A 27,331-nucleotide genomic window follows, 5' to 3' on the forward strand; every position below is an offset into this window, starting at 1 on the left:
CCATAGATGTGTAGGTAAAGTCTGCAGTCGGGGATCCATGTCTCTAGACACATAGTGACCTTTAAAATCACGTAAAAACAACCTTACTCCTTCCGGAGAACAACATATTATGGCTCCTAGAGCTTTCAGGGTCTTTATTCCTAACAAGTTTTCTGGGCATGATTTAGTAAGCAATAAATCTGTAGTTCGGGTCAGAGGTCCTATCGTAAGTGGAAGAGGCTGCGATACTTCATTAACAATAGGTTTTCCTGAAAAACCAAGGGAAATATTCTGAGAGCCTGAGAGGGGTGCCCCTGGAACTTCACTACGTTTTATAGTTGTTCGACTTGCCCCTGTATCGAGTAAAAATTTCCTATCTTGGCCTAATAATTCACTATGTATATAAGGTCCTTCTTGATCTACAGGGATCTCGATAAGGGGTAAGTCAACTTCCCTCTCTAGGCTAGTTCATGCGTAACGCTGATACTCAGGATATTCATACTGTGCAGTCTGATACATTTGTCGTGTGGTTGTCTGTGTGGCAGCAGCATGCAACGGTGGTGCAGCTGGCACAAACTGTATTGGCTGTTGTGCGGCTGGCATGGCCTGGGCATGCTGCATAGCTCCTTGTTCATTCTGATCTTGTCTGAGTGGCCGTGATCTTTCTTGTGTTTTACCTATGGCGATATTATGTTTTAAAACTGGACAATCGTGTACGTAATGACCTGGCTTTTTACAATAATTGCATGTCCCTTTTACAGGTCCTGCTGAATCGGAATGGGTCATACTCTTTTTATGTCCTTCAGCTGGAACTGTCTGGGAAACTAGCATTTTCATTTTTGTGTCTTTCATGCGTCTGTGTTCATGTTCTTGTTCTTCTCTAATTCTATTGTGATGGTACTGTAACATTTGTAACATTTGTGATGGAGTGTTACCTTGCCAGGTACTCTCGAATTTTAATACTCTATTCTTTACTGGGGGCAGGGCATTTTCTACTAATTTTGTTACAAACAGATGCGGGTATGATTCGCTACTGGCTTTTATGCCACTATTTATACCAAAACATTTTTCAAATCGGGCATAGTAATCACTAGTGTCTTCATCCTGCTTCTGTTTACAGGCTGAAATTGTACCCCAATCTTCCTTTTTCGTAGTTAACAAACGTGGCAGTACCTGTACTAGTAAACCTGGTAATGCTTTAGTTTTATCCCCAAGTCCTGCTCCTGCAGTTCGGGCCTTTTCTTCCGCTTCTAGCACTGACCATTCTATCTTTTCGTCTCCTACCTCCCACTCTTTTTCCTTGAGTTTTTCATAAATGCCAGCAGGCATCAACACCTTTAATATTGTCATAATGTCGGGATAGGTATACTCTCCCATGAGTAACATGTCTTTAATTTCTCGGTGAAAACCCGCTGGATCTTTGTCATGACTGGGTACCACTTTCTTCATTTGCAACAATTCTATTTTTGATATGGGCGTATATACAAATACGCGCCTAAACTCGTTGTCCTCGCCTTTTATTGGGTGCACTTCTCGTAAGGGATTCTGTCTATCCATGTGATACGTAGTTCTTTCCTTGACAGGCAATGAAACATGCTCTGAGCATACAAAAAGAATATACTGCTTTCTTGATTCTAGAATTTCTTTAATTAATTTAGTACCTGGACCTCTCCATTTATTCATAAGCAATTCAGTCAGTATGTCAGGTAAGGGACCAGGGTCCGAATGCTGACTCCGATATAGTATAATGAGTTGTTGAATCATATAGATCCCAGCTAACCTCTGTTCATCTGGGGTGAGATTCAAAAATGTGCGTACTACTGTATCATCACTATATTTTCCGGGACTGTCCACCCAATGGACAGCTGCCCTGGCTAAATCTTGTTCATCCATAGAATCGAGAAAATGATAACCCCTTCGTTCTCGGAGTAGCTTGTCGGCGGTTTGGAACGAACGCTCGTTAGACCTTATATTAATTATAGGTATTTGGAAATTCCTGTCATTATCTGGACATATCGGACGTATTGAGTCAGTATGACATCTAGTCTGATTCCTATTACAAGATCTTCCTCTACCTACATAGGCTATGATGTCCGACTGTCCTGCGGGCAGTCCTGACCCTTCTTCCTCGCTTTGTTCGAACTCGTCTGCCTCTAATCTCTCTTCGTGTAGGCGTTCTATTTCTTTACGGATCTTTCGGCACATGGCTATTATACAATTTTGCTTATCGTGTCTCCCTTCTGATATATTCTGGCTCCACCTGGTAAGAATTTGCATTGCTTCCGGGTCTACCCCCGGTCGGTCTACATTTCTGATCACACAGTTTATGAGGAAACGTAACAGTTCCCCCTGTATCTCTACTTTCTGGTATTCCATAGCTCTGTTAATACATTCTGGGTCTCGCCCTGTTTGGACAAAATGGTATATTTTATCTAGATGCGCAGGCATTCCTGGTAACTTCGCTAAATACACTGCGGCTCGTCTGATACGCAATGATGCCAGGATCATTTCGTCCTCTATACCGGGCACCGGGTCATATCTACAATCTACAAGAAGTTCTTTAAGTGCACGGGCACTTACGAATTTGGGTGTACGTGAATGCGCTGACTCTTGAAAAGTAAGTTTATTTATTCTAGGTGGCGTAGAAAAGATATTGGTAGCACCTCCCGTGGCCCCATCTGGGGTGTCGGGTGTGAAAGGATTCGTCGAACGTGACACAGCAACTATAGGTGTGGACACAGCTATAGAAGTACCTGTAGAAACAGATGCAGAAACAGATGTGCTTGCCGGAACTTGTGACTCGATTTGTTGCTGTAGGGATACGGGTGCTGGATCTTGGCGTTGGACCTCCCTGGTATGCGGTCTATGTGGGGCGGAATTAGCATACTCGGGAGCTGCGTCATCTAAATATGAGGAAAGAAAAACATCTTCTGCGGTTCTAGGATGCCCCTTAGGATGTACCTTGATTGGGAATAATGGGGGTGGCAAGTCTTTCGGTATCTCTGGAGTAGCCTTAGGTAATCCTTCGGCTAGAAGGGGATACATACCATTCATAAGGGCATTTCTTTGTCTGTCTACTTGTTCTGATTTCACTCGGATACCTTCCTCAATTAATAGATTTTCTCGATCTTTGTTTGAACCTTCTTTACTCTTCTCTTCCTGTCTACGTGCTTTTTCTGTACGTCTATGAGATTCTTTTCGCCATAACTCAACGGCGTCCTTCTGTGACTGTCTGACTTTCCTTTTCCATAACTCTTCCTCGACTTTCATGATGCACTCTGCATCCCAGGTCCCCGCTGCGGGCCACCTCTGACTTTCTGGAAATCCCTTGGTGTAGTCTACCCATAGATCAAGAAATAATATAGCGTCTAAGCCATGTTTGTGATACATGAAGTGCCCTGGAGTATCCCTAGGAGGAATAGGGACGGCTTCTTCGAGTACCCCTTTTCTAGTAGTGATCTGTCTTAATTTCGAAAAGAGCGGCATATTGACAACTGATCTGACACTTAATCTTGAACACACTTAATACGAAAGCACAATAATGAACAACCATTCATACCACAATATGCAGGACGTTTAACACATTAAACATTAAACATTTTTTTTTAACCTTTAAAATAAACAACAATGATGATCGTCTGCATAACTAATCACCAAGCATAACTCTTGACACTAACTAGATACTTCGGAATACTTGATATACTGCTAAACAGTACAGATACACTGCTAAAACAGTGCAGACCGGATTTGTGTACCCAAACCCGTCTTGACCGGCACAACCTATGTGCACGTCAGAAATGCCTCCCCAGTAATGGTACTCACCGGGTAGCTTCGGAAACGGAAGGCCTCGGTAACTTGAACTTGAACCGGACTGGACTCGACTCGTCTCGTCGGAAACTGGGCTTGACTTCGAACTGGTGGGTCTCTATATACCTCGGATCTTGCTCTCTCAGCTAGGCTCTGGTCGGGATACTTCGCACTTCTCACCGCCTCGTCTGGGTGTTGATCGCAGTCTCAGTCGCCCCCGCTTGACCGGAGGGAGATACAGGAAATCCTGCTGGTACGCGTAATTGTCCGTCCAGCTGTGGCAGGAGACCGGGCCTGCAACTCACCGCCGGCGCGTGAGATGAGAAAGTGTCCTGTTCGGGCGCCATCATGTGGTAAATAAAAATTCCTTTACCTGGACTGAATTTGATACAGAAACATTATAAAATAGCTCAGTAAAATGAGAGGCAGAATCCGTGATATTAGAGGTTCGGAATGGGCTTTATTCCAGTGATCGATTATAATCGGATGCTCCAAGTTCCATCACCACGGGGGTTCAGGAAGTGAAGTACATACTTTATTGACAAGAAGTAACTTTTATAGTACATACATTACAATGAAGTGAATGCAGTAGGCGTAACAATTGATAAGGAAAATGACGATTTGTCTGCGTAACCAGAAAATGGGTGTAATAAGGAGTAAAAAGGAACATAATTGGTTATGATGTCATACATAGGTGGATCTATAAGATAATACTTGGCCTAGATGCGCGCGCAGCAGCATGACGTGTAATTGACGTGTAACTAGGGGGTGAAGGGGACTTGACATTTAGCTCTACATGTGGAGACAAAAAGTCTGGGGGGTCAAGTCAACCTAATCCCAAATCATATCTAACATCCTATGTTTAAAGAACTATGTTATCCAAGAAAGAAGGACTCTCGGACAGAATCTATTCTATACTGACTGTGCGTGCGTGTACAAGCGTCTAAGTGTCTACACTGAATGCGAGGGGGTAGGAATATTCCATGGTAACAGGGCTATGAATTACTTGCATGAGGACAGAGAAGCCGGGCCTTTTGCTCGGTAACTGGAAGAATGTTTACTTAAACTACTAGGCAGGAATGCATCGGCTGAGGGGGAAGCAGATAATTCGAAGGTGAAATACAGTTCTTGGCAGAGAATAGGCTGATGTCAGGCTTCGGGAGCCGCGCAGAGAATGAGACAAAGTTCATGGTCACAGATGCAGGCTCAGACTCGAGGTTTCAGAGGCAGAAGGCAAGAGGAGTTTTGATGACAGAATCGGGGCCTACTTGCCTAGACTGAAAAATGGCATAAGTGAACCATATAAAGCCAGTGGCCTTTCATATTTAGGAATGGAATATCCGGCCTGTTCATGGCGGATCTGACAGAGGACATGTTGACGGTGGACGCACATGTATTTGCGTCTTCATAACTGGAACTGGAGGGAACATACATGTACTTGTGATATGCACATAGAACCGTTGGGGTCCAAGATAGGGGACATAACTGACCAGAAAAATCCATATTTCCACACCTCCCCTGGACTACAGTGCGCATGGGCATCCTCTCCATCCTCAGATTGTTTTTTTCCGCCATTGGGTTCGGATGTGCTATCTTAGCTCAAGTTAGGAAAATATTTGGTCGAGGCCAAAAGGCCTTTAGTTCGCGTCGGTACTGTTTATCGATCGGGTTTCGATAGCATTTTGTTAGTTTACTAACTTTCAGCACCGACTTCTTTCGCATTTACCTGTCCATCGACTACTTCGACGATGGAATCCAGGACGCCATTCAAAAGGTGTCCGGTATGCAATGCGAAGTACCCACACATCGACGTCCATCCGGTGTGCAACAAATGCCTTTCGCCGGACCACGACGAATCGACATGCATGGCCTGTGCCCGGTTCCGTTCCAAGAAGACTCTAAGGAACCGAAGAGCGGCGAGACTCGAGGCGCGGCACGCGGCACCGGCCCCAACAGACATCTTCGACGAGGCCGACGTCGAAGAATTAGAAGTCATACCCTCCAGTCCCGTTTCCGAACACGACCCCGGATCGGACGAGGGCGATGAGTCACTCTTCCACAGAGGTGAAGACGACACCGAGGTAGGAGACGACGAGGAGGCCTTAGGGGCCGAAGAGAGTAGCTCCAATGATGAACAAGGCCTACCTGTTCAAACCGAAGAAACACCAGCGCCACAGCCTTTGGCTCCGGTCGAGGGATCGCCTTCGGGCCTTACCCGAGACCCATCCCGTAGTTCTTCGGCCCCGCCCTCGGGCCCGGCCTCGGACGTTCAGCAGCAGCCATTGCTGCATAAGCCAGCTGGTTTCCCTACCACAAAACCGAAACCGAAAGCTGCTCCGGTTCATACGAAACCGAAACTGAAAGTAGCGCTAGTGGGATCGAGGCCTTCCACGCCTTCGACGCCAGCGCAACGCGTCGGCACCGACCGCACCAAGAGGGACTTCGGTGCCGAACTGGAATCGGGCGACATCGGAGTCGACAAGCGGAAAAAGGCCATCGGCACCGAGAAACCTACTCGGCTACCGACGCCAACAACACCGAGGGCAATACCGCCCGCTTCGCCTCGCGTCGCTCCCTCGACGACGCCGATGCCTCACCTATCGAGGACGTCGACGGTGATCTCCACACCTCGACTCGAGGACCCGCCCGCACCGAAAAAATCCACGCCCGGCTCTACGAACCTGCCCGGTGCCAAAGCCTCAAAGACGCCCCAAGTGCGGCCTGCTGCGACGCAAAGCAACAAAACCAAGGCGGCCCTCAAAGACCCGTCGGGTTCCGGCCCGATCGGAGCTCCAGCAACCTCTACGGGGCCAGCCAACATTACCTTCGGCTTGCCTCCGTCAACAATCCCGAAGATGTTCCAACTCAGGACACGGGTTACCCAGACTCCGGTTCCACCGGACGAGACGTCTCCGTCACGGGTCATCGACGCCGACACTGGCAGGATGATTCTCCACGACCGAAGAATAACTTCGGAACCGCCATTGGACCCTTTCAAGATCCCACTAAAAAGGAAGCTGCTGGTGGAATCAGAACCTCTCCTTTATGAACCGTTCCATTCCTCCTACCAGGATCCACACCGGTTCTCCCCCACGCGCTCCGACACGGATGCATTGGAGGACTACATGGATGACCAAGCACCCTACCATGTAGACACAGACCCTGATGACCAGCAGGACCCTGATCAAACTTGGGGCGACCCTGCAGACCCCAGTGCACCTCTCGATACACAGGACCCACAACTCTATGGGGCAAAAACATCTCCCACGGAGGATACTGCGGCGTTCAACGCTCTTATTGAACGTGCTGCGAATAACCATGGGGTACAGCTTCACTCAGATACCATCGAGGATGACTTTCTAATGGACACTTTTGCATCCTCAGAAAGACATGTAAAAACTCTGCCAATGCTTAAGGGGGTCCTCAAACCAGCTAAGGACATTTTCAAGGAACCCACCAGGGCACGAGTGATAAACCCCAGGATTGATAAAAAATACAGATCAGCACCTGGGGATCCTACTTACATCAAAGGACAATTACCACTCGACTCCATCGTCGTAGCGAATGCTCGCAAGAGGGCACACTCGCAAACGACAGGTGACGCTCCTCCCCCGGACAAAGAGTCCAAGGTGCTAGAGACCTCCGGCAAGCGAGTTGCCGCCCAGGCTGCCAACATATGGCGCATAGCCAACACTCAAGCGCTCCTCGCTCGCTACGATAGAGCGCACTATGACACATTGGAGCAACTACTCCAACATCTCCCTGACCAGTTCAAAGAAGGTGCAGAAATTCTTATCAGAGAGGGGCAGCTACTCACAAATGCTTCCATCAAATGTGCACTAGATGCTGCAGACACGGCTGCCAGGGCCATAAACACAAGCGTCATGCTGCGACGACATGCCTGGCTACGAATCTCAGGATTCAAGCCTGAGGTACAAAATAACATACTGAACCAGCCCGTCAACCCCGACTATTTATTCGGCCCAGAGGTTGACACCACCTTCGAAAAGATAAAAAAGGACACGGACACTGCAAAGTCCATGGGCGCCCTCCAAACTCAGTCCTTTCGGAGCGGCTCCTTTCGTCGCCCCGGAAACAAGGGGGCAGGTAGAGGACAGGGGTCACAACAAACGTATAACAAAGGCAATACACAGACCACCTACGATAAAAACACCCGAGGTGGATATCGTGGCTCCAGTACAAAGGGCAGAGGACGTGGCTACGGCAACACCAGGTCCTCCCCCAAGAACAAGCAGTGACGCCCTCTCCCTTCCTCCCGACCACATAACACCTGTCGGGGGAAGACTACAAAGGTTCCTGTCCACGTGGAACTCCATCACCACGGACAGGTGGGTCAAAGATATTATAAAATACGGTTACTGTCTGGAGTTAACCTCCACTCCACCCACAATACCACCAAGAAACCGTCCTATGTCCTCAGAGCACTTAACGCTCTTACAGCAAGAGGTGCAAAGTATGCTTCTAAAAGGCGCTATAGAGGTCGTCCCCACCCACGAGCAGGGTACAGGGGTGTACTCCCTCTACTTTTTAATTCCAAAGAAGGACGGGTCGCTCAGGCCTATATTAGACCTGAGACCCCTGAACCAGTACATTCTTTCGGAGCACTTTCACATGCTCACCCTACAGCAAGTCCTTCCGCTTCTCAAGCAGGGAGACTTCCTAGCCTCACTGGACCTCAAGGATGCGTACTTTCACATACCCATCCACCCCTCACACAAAAAATACCTCAGGTTCACTGTTCAGGGGCAGCACTATCAGTTCAAAGTCCTTCCCTTCGGCGTGACAACAGCGCCCAGGGTTTTCACGAAGTGCCTAGCTACGGTGGCGGCACATTTACGGAGGCAGCATATACACGTCTACCCCTACCTAGACGACTGGCTCGTTCAAGCGAAGTCAGCCCAGCAATGTGCAAGCCACATGTCCCGCACCATTCACCTTCTTCACAGTCTGGGATTCTCACTAAATTACCCAAAGTCCCATCTCCAGCCCGCACACGTACAACAGTACCTAGGTGCGACTATAGACACTCTGGCGGCCACAGCTCAGCCAAATTTAGTGAGGATCAACAGCATACAACTGCTGATCTCCAAGTTCAAACCCTATCACTCGCTTCCAGCGCGAGTGTTTATGCAGTTGATAGGCAGGATGGCCTCCTGCATCTTCATAGTCCCGCACGCGAGGTTACATATGCGCCCACTTCAGGAGTGCCTAGCACGTCAGTGGAATCAGGCTCAAGGACAGTTGAAAGACCTAGTGTTGGTGAGCGGTCGGGCATACAACTCTCTGCATTGGTGGAATCCACAAAACCTTTGCAAGGGCCGACCGTTCCAAGAGCCTGTTCCGCAAATAGTACTGACAGCGGACGCGTCTCTCCAGGGATGGGGAGCTCATGTACTCCACTACACAGTGCAGGGACTATGGACGACACAACAGAAGAAGATGCACATCAACCTTCTGGAACTGATGGCAATCTTCCTGGCCATGAAGGCATTCAAAGTACATCTGTGCAACAAAGTCGTGTTGATCCGGACGGACAACATGACTGCCATGTACTACATACAGAAGCAGGGAGGAACACACTCTCCACAGTTGTCTCATCTGGCTCAGAGCATGTGGAAGTGGGCCGTTCAGAGGAACATGTTCCTCATGGCGGAACACCTCCCCGGCAAGGACAACCAGATGGCGGATCTGCTCAGCAGACACAGCCACCAGATGCACGAGTGGGAGTTACACCCATCAGTACTCCAACCGTACTTCCAGCAGTGGGGTCATCCAGAGATAGACCTATTCGCGACAAGCGAAAACGCAAAATGCCAAAGCTTCGCCGCCAGATTCCCACATCCGCAGTCGCAGGGCAATGCCATATGGATGAACTGGTCCGGCAGATTTGCGTACGCTTTTCCCCCAGCGCCGCTGATACCGCTGGTGGCTCGCAAACTACGACAACACTCCCTGACACTCGTCCTAGTTGCTCCCACGTGGGCACGCCAGCCGTGGTACACCACCTTCCTCGAACTTTCCGTGGTGCCACATCAAAGGCTGCGGATCAAACCCGCGCATTTGACGCAGAACCATGGAGAGGTTCAGCACCCAGATCCGCAACAGCTGAACCTGGCGATCTGGCTCCTGAAGTCCTAGAGTTTGGCTATCTCAACCTGCCACCTGACTGTATGGACATCATCAAGGAGGCCAGGAGACCCACTACCAGGGCTTGCTATGCAGCCAAATGGAAAAGGTTCGTCATTTATTGCGGTAATAATGACATCAACCCGCTGGACGCATCCATCCACAACATCATCTGTTACCTCTTACACCTATACCGATGCAATCTGGCGTACACCTCTATACGTGTCCATTTGACCGCAATATCAGCCTACCTGCAAACCAGGCAGCACCTCTCTCTATTCAGAGTGCCTGCCATCAAAGCATTCTTGGAAGGGCTCAAACGAGTCATTCCACCTAGTCACCCACCGGCTCCAATGTGGAACCTCAACTTGGTCCTCACACGCCTGATGGGTCCACCCTTTGAACCTCTACACTCATGCGAGATTCAATTCCTTACCTGGAAAGTGGCCTTCCTAGTAGCGATCACTTCCCTAAGAAGAGTTAGTGAACTCCAGGCACTAACCGTTCAAGAGCCATTTATTCAGGTTCACGCCAACAGGGTTGTACTACGTACCAACCCCAAATTCATGCCCAAGGTAATATCGCAGTTCCACATGAATCAGACTATTGAACTGCCCGTTTTCTTCCAAAACCCACAAACTGTTGCAGAAAGGGCACTACATACACTAGATGTACGGAGGGCCCTCATGTACTACATCGACAGGACTAAACCATTCAGGAAGACAAAACAACTGTTCGTTGCCTTTGCCCCACACCACAAAGGTAACGCCATCTCCAAAGCAGGGATAGCCAGATGGATAGTTAAGTGTATTCAAATCTGTTATCAAAAGGCAAAACGCACATTAACTATTCCACCACGAGCCCACTCAACACGTAAGTTGGGGGCTTCCATGGCCTTCCTAGGAAATATTCCCCTGCATGATATATGCAGAGCAGCCACATGGTCCACTACACACACATTTACAAAACACTATTGTGTAGATGTGCAGTCAAAACAGCAGGCAGCTGTAGGACAGGCTGTTCTCAAGACACTTTTTCAGACCGCTGCAGCTGGCACGGGTAGCCGCCGCTAATAGAGGGCACTGCTATGTATTCTATGCACAGATATGAATTCAGCAGCCCACATGCCTCGAACTGAATATGCTACTTACCAGTATGCATCTGTTCTTGGCATGTAGGGCTGCTGACATTCATATCGCCCTCCCTCCTCCCCGGCGCCTGTCGCAGCTGCAGCTCTCAGAATTACTGCAAGCATGGTCATCACTTTCTGTATCTACTCCATCACTGCCACAATGGCGAAAAACAATCTGAGGATGGAGAGGATGCCCATGCGCACTGTAGTCCAGGGGAGGAGTCACCTATCCAAGGATACTTCGAAGACTCTTCCAGGACAACAACGTGCAAACATCCGGACCCAACACTAGGCGGCGATCTATGCACAGATATGAATGTCAGCAGCCCTACATGCCAAGAACAGATGCATACTGGTAAGTAGCATATTCATTATGGCTCTGGCTTTAAAATAATGAATGGCCGATGACTGTTCGGTAGAGGCTTGGGTGGGTTAATAGCGAATGTCATTATTGGTGAATAAATCAGTTGTTTTTTTTTTGTTTTTATTTTAGAACTGTACATACTACTGGGGATTCACGGCTTGGATGGCATATTACATAAACCACCCACTGTACACTCCACCACGTGAGTAGGGTCCTTCTTTGATGCCTTATCTACACTGTATTATGTGGACTTTTCATAGCTCTTACAATGCCTTTTCCTATTAGGCTCTTTATAGTTTGTGTCATTGTGAAGTGCCCTATGTGATGGCTGGCGAGTAGTGCATGGCTTGAAAGATCCTCAAAGCATAAGAAGCTTTCATAGCTGAGAAAATGTTCCAAAGTCTTGTATTGCATGATCTGATGCACAAGCTGAATAGCATGTTCTCACTTGGCTGCACACAGTGTGGGGAGTATGTGGCCTCTTGGCTGCAGTCCTTGATAGATTGTACATAGTGGTTAAGTAGCATGTATGTACACTGCTAGGGGGAGCGTACACTGACATCCAAAAGGGGCTATTTTTGGCCCACTTCCATTAGAAAATGACATTGTTCTAAGCATTTCTTGGAATTGTTGAAGCTGAAAGATTGGTGGAGTTAAATTCATTATTGGTAGCATGTGTTGTGCTGTAAATACACATCCTCTGCATACCCTGATGTTTGCAAGTTGTTTCTCTTCAAAGAAGTCTTTTGTGTCACATGGTATAGTGACTCCTCCCTTAGTTGGCAATTCCTATCAACTCTGTTACATTGTTTTTTCCCTCCATTGGGTTTGGATGGGTACCGACGGGACTCCATGTTCAACGACTTGCAGTGATTTCCTTCTGGCCCAGCCGGTCGTTTCAATTCCATGATGAATGGAAGAAACTAGACAAATGGAAGATCTTCAACTTCACTGGGTACTCCAGATGCTGTTCCACAGATACCGGCCTTCCATCAGTGCCTTACTTTGGCCATTTTTGGTGGTTCGTGCCTCTCACCCCAGAGAACTTTGTCATGGAAAATGTGCATAAAGTAATGGAAAGAGTTTCTTTCAAGTACAGTCCCTTTTGCAGATGATGCTCCCGAATATCTTACAATGATACAGGGGGCAGCCACATTCCACCAAGTGGACCTGCACGTCTTCCAGGAGGACGATGACTTCCTAGTAGAGATGCTATCCAAGACCCAGCGCAGAGTGCAGTTCCTACGCTCCAGGGTATGCTCTAAACCACCACAGACACCTTCAAAGAGCCTATCGAAGCAAGAGTACTAACACATCTGGTGGATAAAAAATATAAGCATTTCCAAGCTGCCCACCCTACATATGTGGCATTGTATCCTGTGACTGCTTCATGGTCCACACTGCGCGAAAGCGTGCAAACACCCAGGATACGGTCTCCCCCAGACAAGGAGTACAAGAAATAAATGCTGCAGGGAAAAGGGTAGTGGTGAAGGCAGCTACACACTGGAGAAATGCCAACTCAGTTGGCCTACTCCCCCGATACAATACAGTGCATTGGGACAAGATGCAGGACCTCCTTAAGCACCTCCATTAGAAGTATAGGCAAAATGGGGAGGAATTTGTGGTGAAAGGGAAGACCATCTTTACTGCAACCATCTGCTGCGCTCTGGATTCCGCTGACACTGCTGTCTGAGGAGTTAACATGAACATACTGGTAAGGAGCCACGAATAGCTCAGTCTCTGGTTTTAAGCCGGAATTGCAACTGTATCTGCTGAACCTGTCCTTCGATGGTGAACACTTCTTCGGCCTGCAGGTTGACAAAAAGCTATAAAAACCTAAAAATGACATCAAAAACACCAAATCCATGGTTGCTCTCCAAACACCCATGTCTGGGGTCCTTTTGGAGGCTGCAATACAGGGCATTGTAGCAAGACCAACTCCCCAGATCCTCCTCCCTCGTATCCGAGACACCTGTAACCCTAACACCAGCAGTTTCCAGGGAGGATACTCCGGAAGGCCTACAGAGGCAACCATAACGCGGGCGGGGGTAAAGGAGATTCTTGCGACAGCTGCAGGATGAGTCGACTTTGGCACCGTTTTCAGCGAAGACACAGACAGGCCGGCATGGTTGGTACCAGGTCAGCTGCTTATCCAGTATTAGGGTATCTTTCATAGATTCACATGCCTGAATCATTCCCCGTCGTCGGGATGGGAGTCCCGGGTACATAAATAAAATAAGGTCCCATTAGACATATAGAGTAATAGGCCAAAGGCTTCACATTAGTAACATATCCAGGTCCTTTTGTAATAAGGACCAAACTCTAGAGAGCAACCAATCAGCTGCCACCACCCTCTGGAACCTTCCTGGAAGGAGCTCTAGTCCCTCAGATTTTCTACCGCACGTCGTGCTAAGGGAGTCTCCACTGAGCTCTGCTCAGCTTTTTCCTTATCTCTTGGATTTAAGGTATTTTCTTCGGATATTTCTCTATCTGAGTTTAGTCTTGCTGTCTTCATGTCGGATACTTCTAAGAAAGACCTTTTTAGGCCGTATGATACTTGCAAAAAGAAGAGATTGCATGTCGACAACCAACACAAGGACTGCCTCTACTGTCTTTATCCAGACCATACTCCTAAAGACTCTAAGGTATGTCGTACTTTTTCTACGAAGACTTTAAAAGATTGTAAGGGAAGGCTTTTAACTTGGCTGCAGAGACTTAAAGACAAAGAAGACCCCTTGTCCTCTGAGGAGAGTGAGAGCTCATCAAAATCCTCCTCAAAGACTCCTCAGAAAAGGCCCAGAGACGCTTCTCCAGGTCCTTCTACGCAGCAACCTCAAAAGAAGACGCGCAAAAAGTCTTCAGAGGCTCCAAAACTTAAAGATTTACCTGCTGGGAGTCTTCTCCTCTTCAGGGGTCGAAAAAACCAGCTTCAGACCCTCTAACTCCTCCTCCGAGGGTGAAACACACTTTTAAAAAGCCTTCCTCAGCCCCGTCGACGATGGCCTTGACGACGACAAAATCTCCTCATACAACCATCGGAGTGACTTTGTTGACTACGACCATTTCTACTCTTTCAGTCTCGTCGGCATCCCTTTCGTCTTCGACGATGACAACATCTTCGTCGACGGCACGTACACCTTTGTCGTCCGATAAAGAAATCCTCGTCAACGGCGACAACAGCGTCGACTACTCGCTCGACGACGAGTGCCTCCTCGATGATACGCACGTCGCCGAAGAGTTTACCGTCGGCGACCATCCCGTTGACGACCACTTCAACGACGAGAGGTCCCTCATCGACGGTGCTGTCTATCGTAACCATAGAGGATTCCTCGTCGACGACGCCTATACCGTCGACGGCCTCGTTGACGACGCCAATATCAAGGGCAGAAAATACATATTTGCAACAAAAAATAGAGAAACAGAGGCTAACGCCCTCCCTTACTTCACCCAGTAGGGTTCAACCATTACTTCCCTCTCACCTTTTGGATGAGGATGATGGGTCGGATGAGGACAGTATGTTTAGAGCTGCATGAAGTCCCTCTGAACTTAATGTGAAGTATCAGGAAGACTCTGATTATGATTATCAAGACATAGAGGAGCTGGAGTACTATTATGACAACAGTCATCATCAACAGCCACAGATGGTTTGTCTTCCTTCAGCCTTGGTCTCTGACCTGCAATTTATGATATCTGACTACAAAAAGAGGTTCCCTACCTCTGCGTTGTCTCCTGTTCCAGTTCTCTCTCCACCACGGGGAACGCAAGTTCCACCTCCACCGCCGCCTCCCATTGAGGTGCCTGTACCGCCTCTTCCATCTACGGACGATAGCGATGATGAACAACAAGAAGGGGAGATTCAGGATACGCAGTCACACCACGACTAATGGGACGACTATGTTATCCCTCTTCCAGCATCGCCATTGCCTCCTCAGGCGGACTCGCCTTCCGAAGATATAGGAGGTTTCCATAACCTTCTGGAAAGGGCAGCACAACGGTTCCAATTGCCAATGCCTTCTCACCAACAGGACTGTTTCCTTTACGATTTCAAGGAACCATACAAAAAATCTGTTAGGTCTATGCCTATCATAGACTACATTTGGGATCAAGGCATCAAGATAATGCAAAAGCCCTCTACAGTTCCTCCAGTCTTGCCAAGATTGGACAAGAAATACAGGGCTCCAGACACCGCTCCAGCCTGCCTCATTGTACATCCCAAGCCCGATTCAGTCATTACTCAGGCAGCTCAACGCAGATCGAAAAACCCTTCTGCCCCACTTCCAGCAACCCCTGATAAAGAGGGCAGACACCTGGACAATATTGGAAAGCATTTTTCCTCCATGTCGGCGCTAACAGTACGAGCGTGTAACTCTTTAGCACTATTGGGACCCTACAACAGGTAGATGTGGTCAGATATTCCACCGTACTTGGAGTCCTTGCCGCAAGAATCTAAGGAAGAAGCAAGAAAGGTGCTTCTGGAAGGTGAAAGGTCGGCTTCTGAAATTATAGACTGTGCGATGGACATCGCATCCACTGGTTTCCGCAAGCTGGCTGTGGTGGCAGTACTGCGGCGCCAAGGGTGGCTTAAGGCAACGACATTCCGGCCTGATGTTCAAACCAAGATCCTTGACATGCCCTATAATGGACAACTCCTTTTTGGTGCCCATATTGACGAGGCCCTCCAGGGTATCAAAGATACGGATACGGCCAGAGCTCTCGGTACCCTTCAATATAAAAGCACCCCTTTTCGAGGCTCATGGGGTAGGAGACAATATTCTAACAGAGGAGGCTTTCAGCAATATAGGTCTTCATACTCCTCCTCTAACCAACAATACAGACCACAATTTCAGCAGAGACAACAGGCGAAGACTTCATACAACAAGTCTTCTTTTCGCGGAAGTGCCGGACGACAGAAGGATTCCGCCCGTCGCCAATGACTTCTCTCTACCGCCAGTCTCCGTTTCTTTTCCACCTTCCAAAGTAGGAGGAAAAATATCCCACTATCTTCAAAATTGGAATCAGATCACAACGGATCGTTGGGTTCTCCAGCTGGTGCAGTTTGGACATTCTCTGGAATTTGTGCAAACTCCACCGCCAACACCTCCTCAACATATGAATCACAAACATTTACACCTCTTACTCCTGGAAATATCAATGCTTCAGAAGGGTGCTATAGAACGGATTCCTGTTCGTCAACGAGGACAAGGTTTTTACTCCCGATTCTTCTTGGTGCACAAAAAAGAAAAGAAATGGAGACTGATCCTAGATTTAAGAAGCCTAAACAAGTACTTGAAAAAGCAATCATTTTGCATGGTCACTTTCCAGGAAGTCCTGCAACTTCTCAATGCGAATGACTACATGGTATCCTTGGACCTCCAAGATGCCTACTTTCATATCCCTATCCACAGAAGGCACAAAAGGTTTCTGAGGTTTGCTGTGGCAGGCATACATTACCAATTTCGAGTCATGCCTTTCGGGCTCAAATCAGCCCCACGCATTTTCACAAATTGCCTTTCTCAAGTGGCTGCATACCTTAGACAACAACATCACCAGATCTTTCCTTATCTCGACGACTGGCTCGTGAAGGCACCCTCTCTCGACAGCGCGAGAAAGTCTTCCAAAGCCTGTCTGCGGCTTTTCAAAAGATTAGGTCTTACCCTCAACCCAGACAAGTCAATCCTCCAGCCTTCTCACCGGATAACGTTTCTGGGAGCTGTCCTGGATACGGTCCTGAAAAAAGCTTACCCGTCACAGGAGCGACAACAAAAACTCCCGCATTTGGCAGAACGCGTAGCGCAAAAGAATCTTTCAGTGCGCCTATTCAAATCCCTCCTCGGAATGATGTCTTCCTGCATTCTTCTTGTTCCTTACTGTCGCCTCTGCATGCGTCCTCTTCAGGAGGCTCTCTCCGCTCAGTGGATTCAAATCAGCGGATCCTTCGACGACAACATATAAGTGACTCCTCAGATGGTCGCTGCTCTAAACTGGTGGACTCAGCCACAAAATCTGTCTCGAGGCCTATCCTTCCTAACTCAAGCCTTCCCTCAAGTTATAACCACAGATGCGTCTCTAGAAGGTTGGGGAGCCTTCCTTCAGGAGCTTCAGATCAGCAGGAAGTGGTAGTCTTCCGAGCGGAAGCTACACATAAACCTACTGGAACTAAGAGCTGTCTATCTAGCCCTCCTGGCTTTCCTTCCCAGGATAAAAGGTTCACAAGTGCTTGTCAGACTGGTCAATACTACGACAATGCACTACCTGAACAAGCAAGGAGGGACTTGTTCACTCTCGCTCTCTCAAGAATCTCAGAAAATGTGGAACTGGTCTCTTCAGCACAAAGCTTCCCAGCGAGCGGAGTATGTTCCAGGAAAAGACAGTGCATTGGCAGACTCACTAAGCAGGATGCAAACAACCTGCCACGAGTGGGAGTTACACCAAGATACTCTCAACAGCATCTTCTCTCTGTGGGGCGAACCACTCTTGGATCTGTTTGCCACACAACAGAACGCCAAATGCCAACAATTCACAAGCTGGCATCCCCAACGGGGATCTCTGGGGAATTCATTTTCAATAGCATGGTTCAGCGTATTCGCCTACGCCTTTCCTCCGATTCCCCTGATTCCCAGGCTCTTCAGGAAGATGAAGGCAGAGCCTTGCACGCTGATTCTAATAGCCCCAGCATGGCCTTGCCAACATTGGTTCACGGAACGTCCTCTCCTCTCCCTACAAACTCCAATTCCGTTGACACCATTTCCATCCCTCCTCACAATGAACCAGCGACAAGTCCAACACCCGGATCCAGCATCTCTCAAATTATTGGCCTGGCTCCTGAGTTCCACGAATTTCAGGACTTAAACAATCCTCCGGACTGCAGAGCCGTTCTGTCTCGCGCCCGAGCAAATAGTACAAACAGGACTTACTCCTTGAAATGGAAAAGATTTTGTATCTGGTACAGGTCGGCTAAGGTGCATCCCTTCACATCCTCTCCAGAAGTGATATTGCCATACCTCCTTCATTTAGCTACTTCGGGTCTCACTCACGCTTCCATCAAAGTTCACCTGGCAGCAATATCCCGTTTCAGGATATCTTCTACAGGACCTTCTCTTTGGTCACACAGATTGATAAAGGAATTTCTCAAAGGTCTGTTTCGGACTTTCCCTCCCGTAAAGTCTCCACCTCCAACATGGCAATTAAACACAGTCCTTGCTCAGCTTATGAAGCATCCTTTTGAGCCAATACACAGAGCTGACCTCAAGTTCCTTTCCTGGAAGACTGCACTCCTTCTAGCCCTTGCATCCGCAAGACGAGTCAGCGACCTTCACACTTTCACAATACACAATCCCTTTCTTCAGTTCTAGAACGACAGAGTAATTCTTCGAACTCATCCAAAATTCATTCCGTAAGTTCAGTTGGACTTCCACCTAAATGAGCCTATTGTCATAAAGACTTTCTTTCCGAATCCTCAAACAGCAGCTGAAAGGGCTCTACATTCACTGGATTTGAAATGCTGCCTTAAGTTCTACCTTGACAGAACAAAAACTTTCCGCAAGTCCAACCAACTTTATGTGGCTTACAGTTTGCCCATGAAGGGTTTCCTCCTTACAAAACAGAGTATTTCCAGATGGATTTCTGGTGCTATTGGCTTCTGTCACCAACAAGCTGGTCAACCTTTACAATCAATAATTCGTGCCCATTCCACTAGGGCAGTCTCTACTTCTATGGCACTGTTTTCAGGTGTGCCTATCACAGACATTTGCAGAGCGGCAACATGGAAGACGCCGCATACATTTACCAAACATTACTGTTTGGATACAGAGCTAACAAAGGATGCTGCAGTGGGACAGGCGGTGTTGCGTTATCTATTTCGATAGAGGTGAGCTTTCCTTCCTTCCCACCAGCCTTCCTCTTATTTTCCACGCACATTTCTCTCACTGTTATACCTTTTGCCAGACTTGCAACTGATTGCTTTGCATTTTAATGTTTATATATATATATATATATTTATGAACTAATGCTTTTTAATTCTTTGTGCAAAAGGGAAATGTGCTCATCACTGCTTTCTATTCTGATTCAGGCACGTGAATCTATGAAAGATACCCTAATACTGGATAAGAAATGCGTTACTTACCTGTAACTGCAGTTATCCAGTATTGGTATCTTTCATAGATTGAAGTGCAACCCATCCGCCTCCCTTGGAAGGGATCACCTAATACTCTCAGTTGATCCTCTGTATAGCAATGTGCTTACGAATATCTGAGGGACTAGAGCTCCTTCCAGGAAGGTTCCAGAGGGTGGTGGCAGCTGATTGGTTGCTCTCTAGAGTTTGGTCCTTATTACAAAAGGTCCTGGATATGTTACTAATGTGAGGCCTTTGGCCTATTACTCTATATGTCTAATGGGACATTACTTTATTTATGTACCGGGGACTCCCATCCCGACGATGGGTAATGATTCAGGCATGGGAATCTATGAAAGATACTGTTACATTTGGGGGTCTCTGGTTGGCACAGGTTGATACTTGTGACAAGCAGGGACTCTCTCCTCTAGTCAGGACAAGGGGATTACCCTCTCAAAATAACCCCTGCTCACCCTCTAGGGAGCTTGGCGCGAGCAGTCAAGGCTTATTTCAGAGGCGTTGTAGGTTAAGCATTTGTGACCACATACAGTAACTTAGTGACAACACCACAAATGGACACCACGCTTGTATTATATCAAAATTAGTTTAGCTTTTATGTAAGACTTAGCACAAGACCATATAGCGACTAGGATAATCCACAATACAGTCAGCAATAACGAGTTCTGAGTTTAAGAATGCTTATCTTAGAGTTCTGTGCGCTTCACACCCTTTGTCGGGCTCTTCCGGTGATGAAACGGCCCAGAAGAGTCTAACCGGCGCAGCGGACGCTTCGGTCCGATGTGTGCGCAAATGCAAGGCGAGTTGCTCACAGTACCTTAATTTGGATGTGTCCCTCACGGACGAGACGATGTAAAAGAAAGCGGTGTACGCGGCGATGTCCTCCTGTCACGGTGCAAGCTACGGCTCTTAGACGGCCTCAGTGCGGTCGTTGGGAACTCAGAGCCGCATAACTTGAGGGCACGGTGCCTGGTGCGGTGCGATCTTGTTACGTTGCGGCGTACGAGCCGTACCTTGGGAGGGGTGCTTGTCAGTCCTTCTGCGCGATGTGAGGCGGCCAGTACGACGCGGATGGGCGAAGCGTACTTCACCTGTCAGCGCGAGTGTAGGCTTGACATCAGCGGCCGGGTGTGCTGTGATCAACGCGGCTCGAAGGGGGGGGTGAAACGGAGTGCGGTGTCCCTCTGTCACGGTGTTTGAGGCGTACGGCGCGGCACGGGGTTTCACAGAGTTCGGGCAGATCTTACGAGGCGCACACAGCTCCCTGCCTCAGCGTTACAGGGAAAACGGCGTTTCCAGCAGCTCTCCTCAAGGCGGGTGAAGTCCACTGGTCCTGGGACTTCGTTCAGGGGGCAAGCTCACTCACAAGCCCTTGGAGATCTTTGGCACAAGTTAAAAGTAAAGTCTTTGAGTCTTTCTCCTCTCCTTCAGCAGTAAGGCAACCACTGCAGGCCAATCAACCAGGTCAGGGACAGTATTTCTCCTTCAGCTTTCCCAGTTCCTTCTTTTCAGGCAGAGGTTTCTTCTTGGCAAATCTGGATCTAATTTCTTGGGAGCAGGGTCCCAATACTTATACCCCTAATTCCTTTGTTCCTCTAGGGTAGAGGGGCCTTTGCACAGCCAGAACCAGTTCCTGAGCACTTTGTTGACATGTCTCTGACTTTCCATTCAGGGTGCAGGGCAGAGACATCAGACGCTCCACAGGAGGTGGAGCCAGTACTGTGGTGGCAGAGCACAGCCCTATTCAGAGTCCAGGTGTACTCCTCACACCCATATGGATGTAAATCTCTCTATTCACCACCAGGCTACCTAGCCCTACCCTCTGGAATCCCCCAGCCCTGTCACTCACAGAAACCAGACAGCAGATACACATCATAGCAGAGGCGGGCTGAAATGGTTCGGCAAGCAAATACCAGCTTTCTAAAAGGGGTATTTGCAAACACAGAATATTAAAATAAACTTTACTAAAATAAGTATTTTATTATTCTGAGTTCAAGCATACTAAACTCGAATTTCTACCATGTTCCCTGGTTCTGTTAGGATCATAGAATGTAACAATTCTAACAGCCCATTCTGGCCTATGGGAACAGGTAGCCTTGCAATAGTGAAAAACGAAAATGGCTGTAATTCACTATTAGGACATGCCACACTCATCAGGGCTTGCCCTACCTTATGCTTACAATGCACCCTGCCCTTGGGCCTACCATAGGGGTGACTCACATGAAGTAAAGGGAAGGTTTAGGGACTGGCAAGTGGGTGCACTTGCCCAGTCGGCATGACAATACCAGACTGCACGCAGGTTCTGCAATGCCAGACCTTAGACACATTTTACAAGGCTGCTTCTGTGGGTGGCACAACCAGTGCTACAAGCCCACTAGCAGCATTTGGATTTACAAGCCCTGGGCACTCCGGGTGCACTTTACTGGGGTCTGACAGTAAACCAAATAAGTCAATCATGGAATCCAATCAACATATATATTTTATACAGGGAGCACTTGCACTGTGGCACTGGTTGGCAGTGGCACAGTGCTCTGAGCAGCTTACACCAGCAAAACACATGAGGCCCAGCAACAAAAAGTGGAAGGGAGACTCGCGCCAAGGTGCCAGGTCTAACAGATACAAATACTGGATAACTGCAGTTACAGGTAAGTAACACATTTCTTCTTCTCTCTTCTCTATTCTTTTGCGGCTCTACAGTGTCCTCTCTTCTTAGGTCGTCAGGGTTTGCTTCTCTGGGACAGGGGCACCCCTAAATACTCAACGTAGGGGTGTTGGCGATTGTAGGGTAGTAGCCAATGAGCTACTGACCCTTAAGGTCACTGCGGCCTCCATATGATCACTTCCTGTGGGGAAGTCCGCATAACCCTGTCCCAGATCTCCAAAGTATGCCATTACAAAGATGCTACTTTTGAAAAATGATGTCCATCTCACAGTAGCCCACCTTAGGGGTCGTACTAGCCTGTAGGTGGCATGCCTACCTGACTCGCTAATTTTCCTGCCTGTCCTGGGGCGAAGGGGCCACTGGACAAAGGGATCGGCTTCCTCTCCTGTGAGGGGAGCCAGATTAACATTTCAAAGGCGGCAGCTCTCGAAGCTTGCCACCCAGGGAAGACTAATCAGCAGGTCATCCTGTGGCAGGGGGTGCTACACCCTCTTCCCAGACAGGCTTTTGTTCAGAGTCTCCTGAGAGCAGAGGCTCTCACCCTAGAAGGTCGGAACAGTGTCTCGGATGGCGGGTTGGCAGAAAACAGTCGGGGAGCACAATAGAGGCTGGTAGGCTTTCAGGGGGCACTTCTAAGGTGCCCTATGGGTGCATGTGTTGGTAAATCCTTCACTGGTATCAGTGTGGGTTTATCAATACAAGATGTTTGATACCAAACATCCCTATTTTCAGTGAAGCCATCATGTAGCTGGTGAACCGGTTTTCACCAGTGTCCAGCACATGGCTTCCCTGTAACCTTGCACTGGCAGTAATAAGACTGACCAGCACTGGGGCAAATCTTCTTATGTAGACATGCCCTCACTTGTAATATTCAGCAACCTGCCTTAGGGCTGTCAAGCCTGTTATAGGTGTGACTTACAAATATTACATGTAGTGTTAGGGGGCATGGCAAACAAGGATGTGTGACATGTTGTGTTTTCCCTTTTGTCTGCACCAATACATGCAGCCTTGCATGTGCTTGATGAGGGGGTGCCTTGAGGTGGCACAATTCGTGCTGCTGTCCTTAGGGACCCTCTTTAGTACCTCCGGTCCTAGGTACCAGGCGTACCATTTGCTAGGGACTTTCAGAGGGTGCTGAAGGGTTTGCCAATTGGGACACAATTGTACAGTTTTGGGAAAGAGCTCTTGCACTGGGGACCTTGTTAGCAGGAACTGAGTGCACTTCCAGTCGAAATCACATCAGTTACCAGGCAAAAAGTGGGAGTGACCATGACAAATAGGGCTACTTTCCTACATAGGGCTCCCCCAGCACAAGTTTTGACCCTCAATATTGTCCTTACCAGACTCCTGGCTCCCCTCTTTTGAGCCTTTACATACTTACCTGATACAGGACCACTCCTGGATTGTAGCCTTCTTAGTTGCGATAACCTCTTTAAAACTCATCAGTGAGTTGCAAGCCCTCACAGTGCAGGAAAGCTTAATCCAGGTCGACAAAGACAGAGCAGTTCTCAGGACAAACCTTAAGTTCACTCCTGAGGTGGTTTCCTCTTTCCACCTTAACCAGACCATGGAGCTTCAAGTCCAGACTCTGTAGCCGAGAAAGTGCTTCCTATTGTAGTGGCTAAATACTCCCTAATGTACTGCAGACAGGAAAAATACTTTTGCAAAGCAGAACTGCTGTTTGTAGCTTTTATGAAACCTCACAAGTGGCATCCTATATCTTAAGCATAAATTGCTAGGTGGATAGTCAAGCTTATCCAAACTTGCTATCAAAAAGCCAAGAGAACCCTCCCGGTCACCCCCAGGTTGCATTCTACTTGCAAGAAGATAACAACCATGGCCTTCTTCAGAAACATCCCCCTAGCAGACTTATGTGAGGCAGCTACTTGGTCAACTCCACACACATTTCCTAAGCACTATTGTGTGGATCTTCCAGTCAGACAGCAGGCTATGGTTGGCCAGGTGGTCTTAAAGACTTTATTCCAGACGTCTGAATCATCCACACACTAGCCACCACTTGTGGAAGGGTACTGCTTTACAGTCTATACGGAGCATGTGTATCTACAGCAACACATGCTACAAATTGAAAATGTTACCTTGTTCATAGCGTGTAGTGCTGTAGATTCACCTGTACCCACCATCCTCTCTCGCTGCGTATGGCTTTGATCACAGATCTCTTTTCTCTTTAGCTACCTTTTGCGTGCAATATACGTATGCATCATATGAATCATACGTGTTCACTCACCACTCCATGCTACTCCCACCTGCTGTGTGAAAAACCATCTAACATGTAGTTGATGCCCATGCACATTGCCAGCCTAAGGGAGGAGTCACTATACTATGTGACTCAAAAGATTTTTATGTAGAAAAACAGCTTGCAAATGTTCTAATGGCCAGATGCGTTGCCTCCAGAGCGGGTACACCATGGAAAGGTCCCTCTACATCAAGTAGTTTGTCGTCAAAGTACCATCTTGATTCGAAGCGTTGATCAATGTTGAAGCCCCACTCTACTTCAGTGTGATTACTGTAGAAGACTGTGTTGGCATTGAGAATATCGCGCAAAATGCAATTTGTTTGCTGAGTGGGTTAGAAAGTTGAAAACGAGACGACTTCCTGAGACTTGGAATTCAGAATACTGAAGTCTATTCACTGACTTATGAAGTATCATCTTCTATACATCTTTCGGTGACTCCCTCACCAAGTGAGGCCAGTGTCTCCTTTTTTCTGTCCTTCCTCTCCATTCTCATCGCCAGTGTCTTTACCAGTGATAACTTCACCAAGTACTCCAGCTCCACCTCTTACACAACCATATCTTACAGCACCCGTTGGACAGTTAGGATTTCTTGCAGAAGATCGCGGTTCTCCTGCCAGATGCAGATTCACCTGTTGGTGTCAATCTAGGCAGAGATCCAGAACCTGGATTGGTTAGGATGATTTATTTATAATCTATCTCCATTAGAGACTACTCACGTAGTCTGATGAACACCCCATGCCGGGGTGTGTCACCTAGCAGATGGCTTCTGTTGAGAGGTGAGTTTTCTGTGTTTGTATACACGCATTTTACCCAGCTCTGAATGCCCAACTGCATTGAATCTGGTGTCCTGGCTTGTTTTGGCCCTGGCGTCACACTAATCTAGTGTGCGCACAGAGGCCTAGCCTGTTCCTTACCATGCAAGGTCCTGGACCTATCCTTTGACCTGGAGGGGCACACAAAGCATGCCCTCGTAGTGAGCAGAGGACTACTGTCCCTGTTGGGTGTAGCACATAAAGCGGTGGTAGCAGCGTACCAAGTTTAGTGATTTATAGTATGACCAGACATTTTTATCTGGGTCATTTAGAATGTGGGCTACTGATCCCTCTTGTATAAAGTTCTGTTGTAATGTGTACCCAGAACTTTGAGCTGGTCTCATGTCTATGTTGATGCGTGTACAGTGAGCCACAGATACCTGCCTGGTAGTAGGACTCTGTGTGGGTGTGTTTGTGTGTACTGAAACCACTGGGATTCATCGTTCAGTATTTTTAGGGTTGCAGTTTGTGCAGCTTACTTTGTGGAAGCTTACAGGTACAGAGGTAGAACAACTGACATCCTGACACCAAGAACGATTTCTACCACATATTTGTCAATGGGATTGTCCATCTGTGACAGGTTATTGTGATTGGTTTTCATTTATACAAGTCATTCTATTTACATTCTAGAATACACAGTTTACACAAGTAATATTAAAAACCACCACAAAACTCGGGCCATTTCACAGTGACAGACAGTATCAGGCTATTTAGTGAGTACAAAGCATTGCAACCTTATTACAAGCATCACCCATCTCTGGGATCCATCTGATGATCTAGCACTGGATAAAATATTCCCAAAGAGTTTATCCAAGATTGTAATGTTATATATATTTCCGTGGACCGCTCCTGGCTTCATATATTGGATCCTCTAGCATCCTACACCCTCCTAATTCAGCATTCCCACCTATTCACTGTTGGGACCCCCACATTCCTCCACTTCTGGGCAAAGTCTCTATTAGCTAGCACTAACCCTAAACCAAGACCCACTCCGCATTCCTATTGGAGTCAGATCCCTACAAAATGTTTGGCAATGTCAGTTGGGCGTGTAAGCAGTCTGTCTTCCGAGTACCGCTCTCTGGAGCCTGTATCTAGCTTCATGTGCTTCATAGGCTGGCAGACGTGTAAAAACTTGATCAATAGGGATCTGTAGACCCTTAATATTTCTTTATCTGCCAATTCTTCGATTGTCTGCTTCGGGTGGGTACATTTTGGGTAATGCATCAATATCCATAGGGTAGGGAAGTAATGTGTGTAAGCAGTTAAGTGCTGAAAAACGAAGTTTGGACATGATTTCATGTAGTTACACCCGATTATCACACTGGAAGTGGTGATTCAAAGGGAGTTCTATTTCTCAAAGCCCTCAGAGACACCCCTCGGAGGGCAAATTCACCAATGCAAATAAGTGTTTCGCCCATCAACACACACCTTTCAAACCAGTTGCCTTTACCCTGAGTCTGCAAACCAGGACCTCTGCCCGGGGCTGGGGTAATGCTGTTTGGACTCTGCCCACCATGCAGAAAATGCTGTTCGGTGCCCACAGTTTAGTCTTCATGCAAGAACAACCTTGGTCTCGAGGTTCCATTTATTTCGGACTACTAGCTGGGTAGTGTAATAATAGAATAGAATGTTAGCTATACCCAGGCCTCCATCAAAGGTTTATCTGCTTTGTCATGGCTACTCGCGGTATTCCCGATGCCCAAAGGAACAACTTCACCAAGGAGGTCAACTGTCTGTAGAAATGCAAATGAATTTTGTACGAATAGTTTTGTAGTAGTAGTAGTTATGTTAGTTTTAATCAGCAACAAGGTACCTTAAGAAAAACATCAAAATAAAAAACGCATAGACAACATAAAAATTCCTATAATAAAATCAAGTGTATCAACTTAATCTTAGTCTCGTTTCTTATTTTAAAAACAATCACATGCAATAAATTGTTACAAGAGATGAGAACATTCGTAAATGTGAAAAAGCAGCACTGTAATCCATAACGTGCAAAATCTTTAATAATGGTTTCAGTTATCTATTCCCTGGTAGCTTAAATAA

General features: G+C 47.5%; 1 protein-coding gene across 2 annotated transcripts in view; it reads left to right on the forward strand.

Annotated features, from left to right (window-relative positions):
- LOC146856246 (very-long-chain enoyl-CoA reductase) overlaps positions 1-27,331 on the forward strand; it is a 246,298-nt gene that overhangs the window by 175,401 nt on the left and 43,566 nt on the right. For both annotated transcript variants that reach the window (XM_085654315.1, XM_085654314.1), the window contains one exon: positions 11,559-11,631. In XM_085654315.1, the coding sequence (XP_085510441.1) occupies positions 11,559-11,631 (73 nt within the window). The remainder of the gene's footprint in view (positions 1-11,558; positions 11,632-27,331) is intronic.

Source organism: Triturus cristatus, chromosome 4_1 (assembly GCF_964204655.1).
Source record: "Triturus cristatus chromosome 4_1, aTriCri1.1, whole genome shotgun sequence".
NCBI classification, from domain to species: domain Eukaryota; kingdom Metazoa; phylum Chordata; class Amphibia; order Caudata; family Salamandridae; genus Triturus; species Triturus cristatus.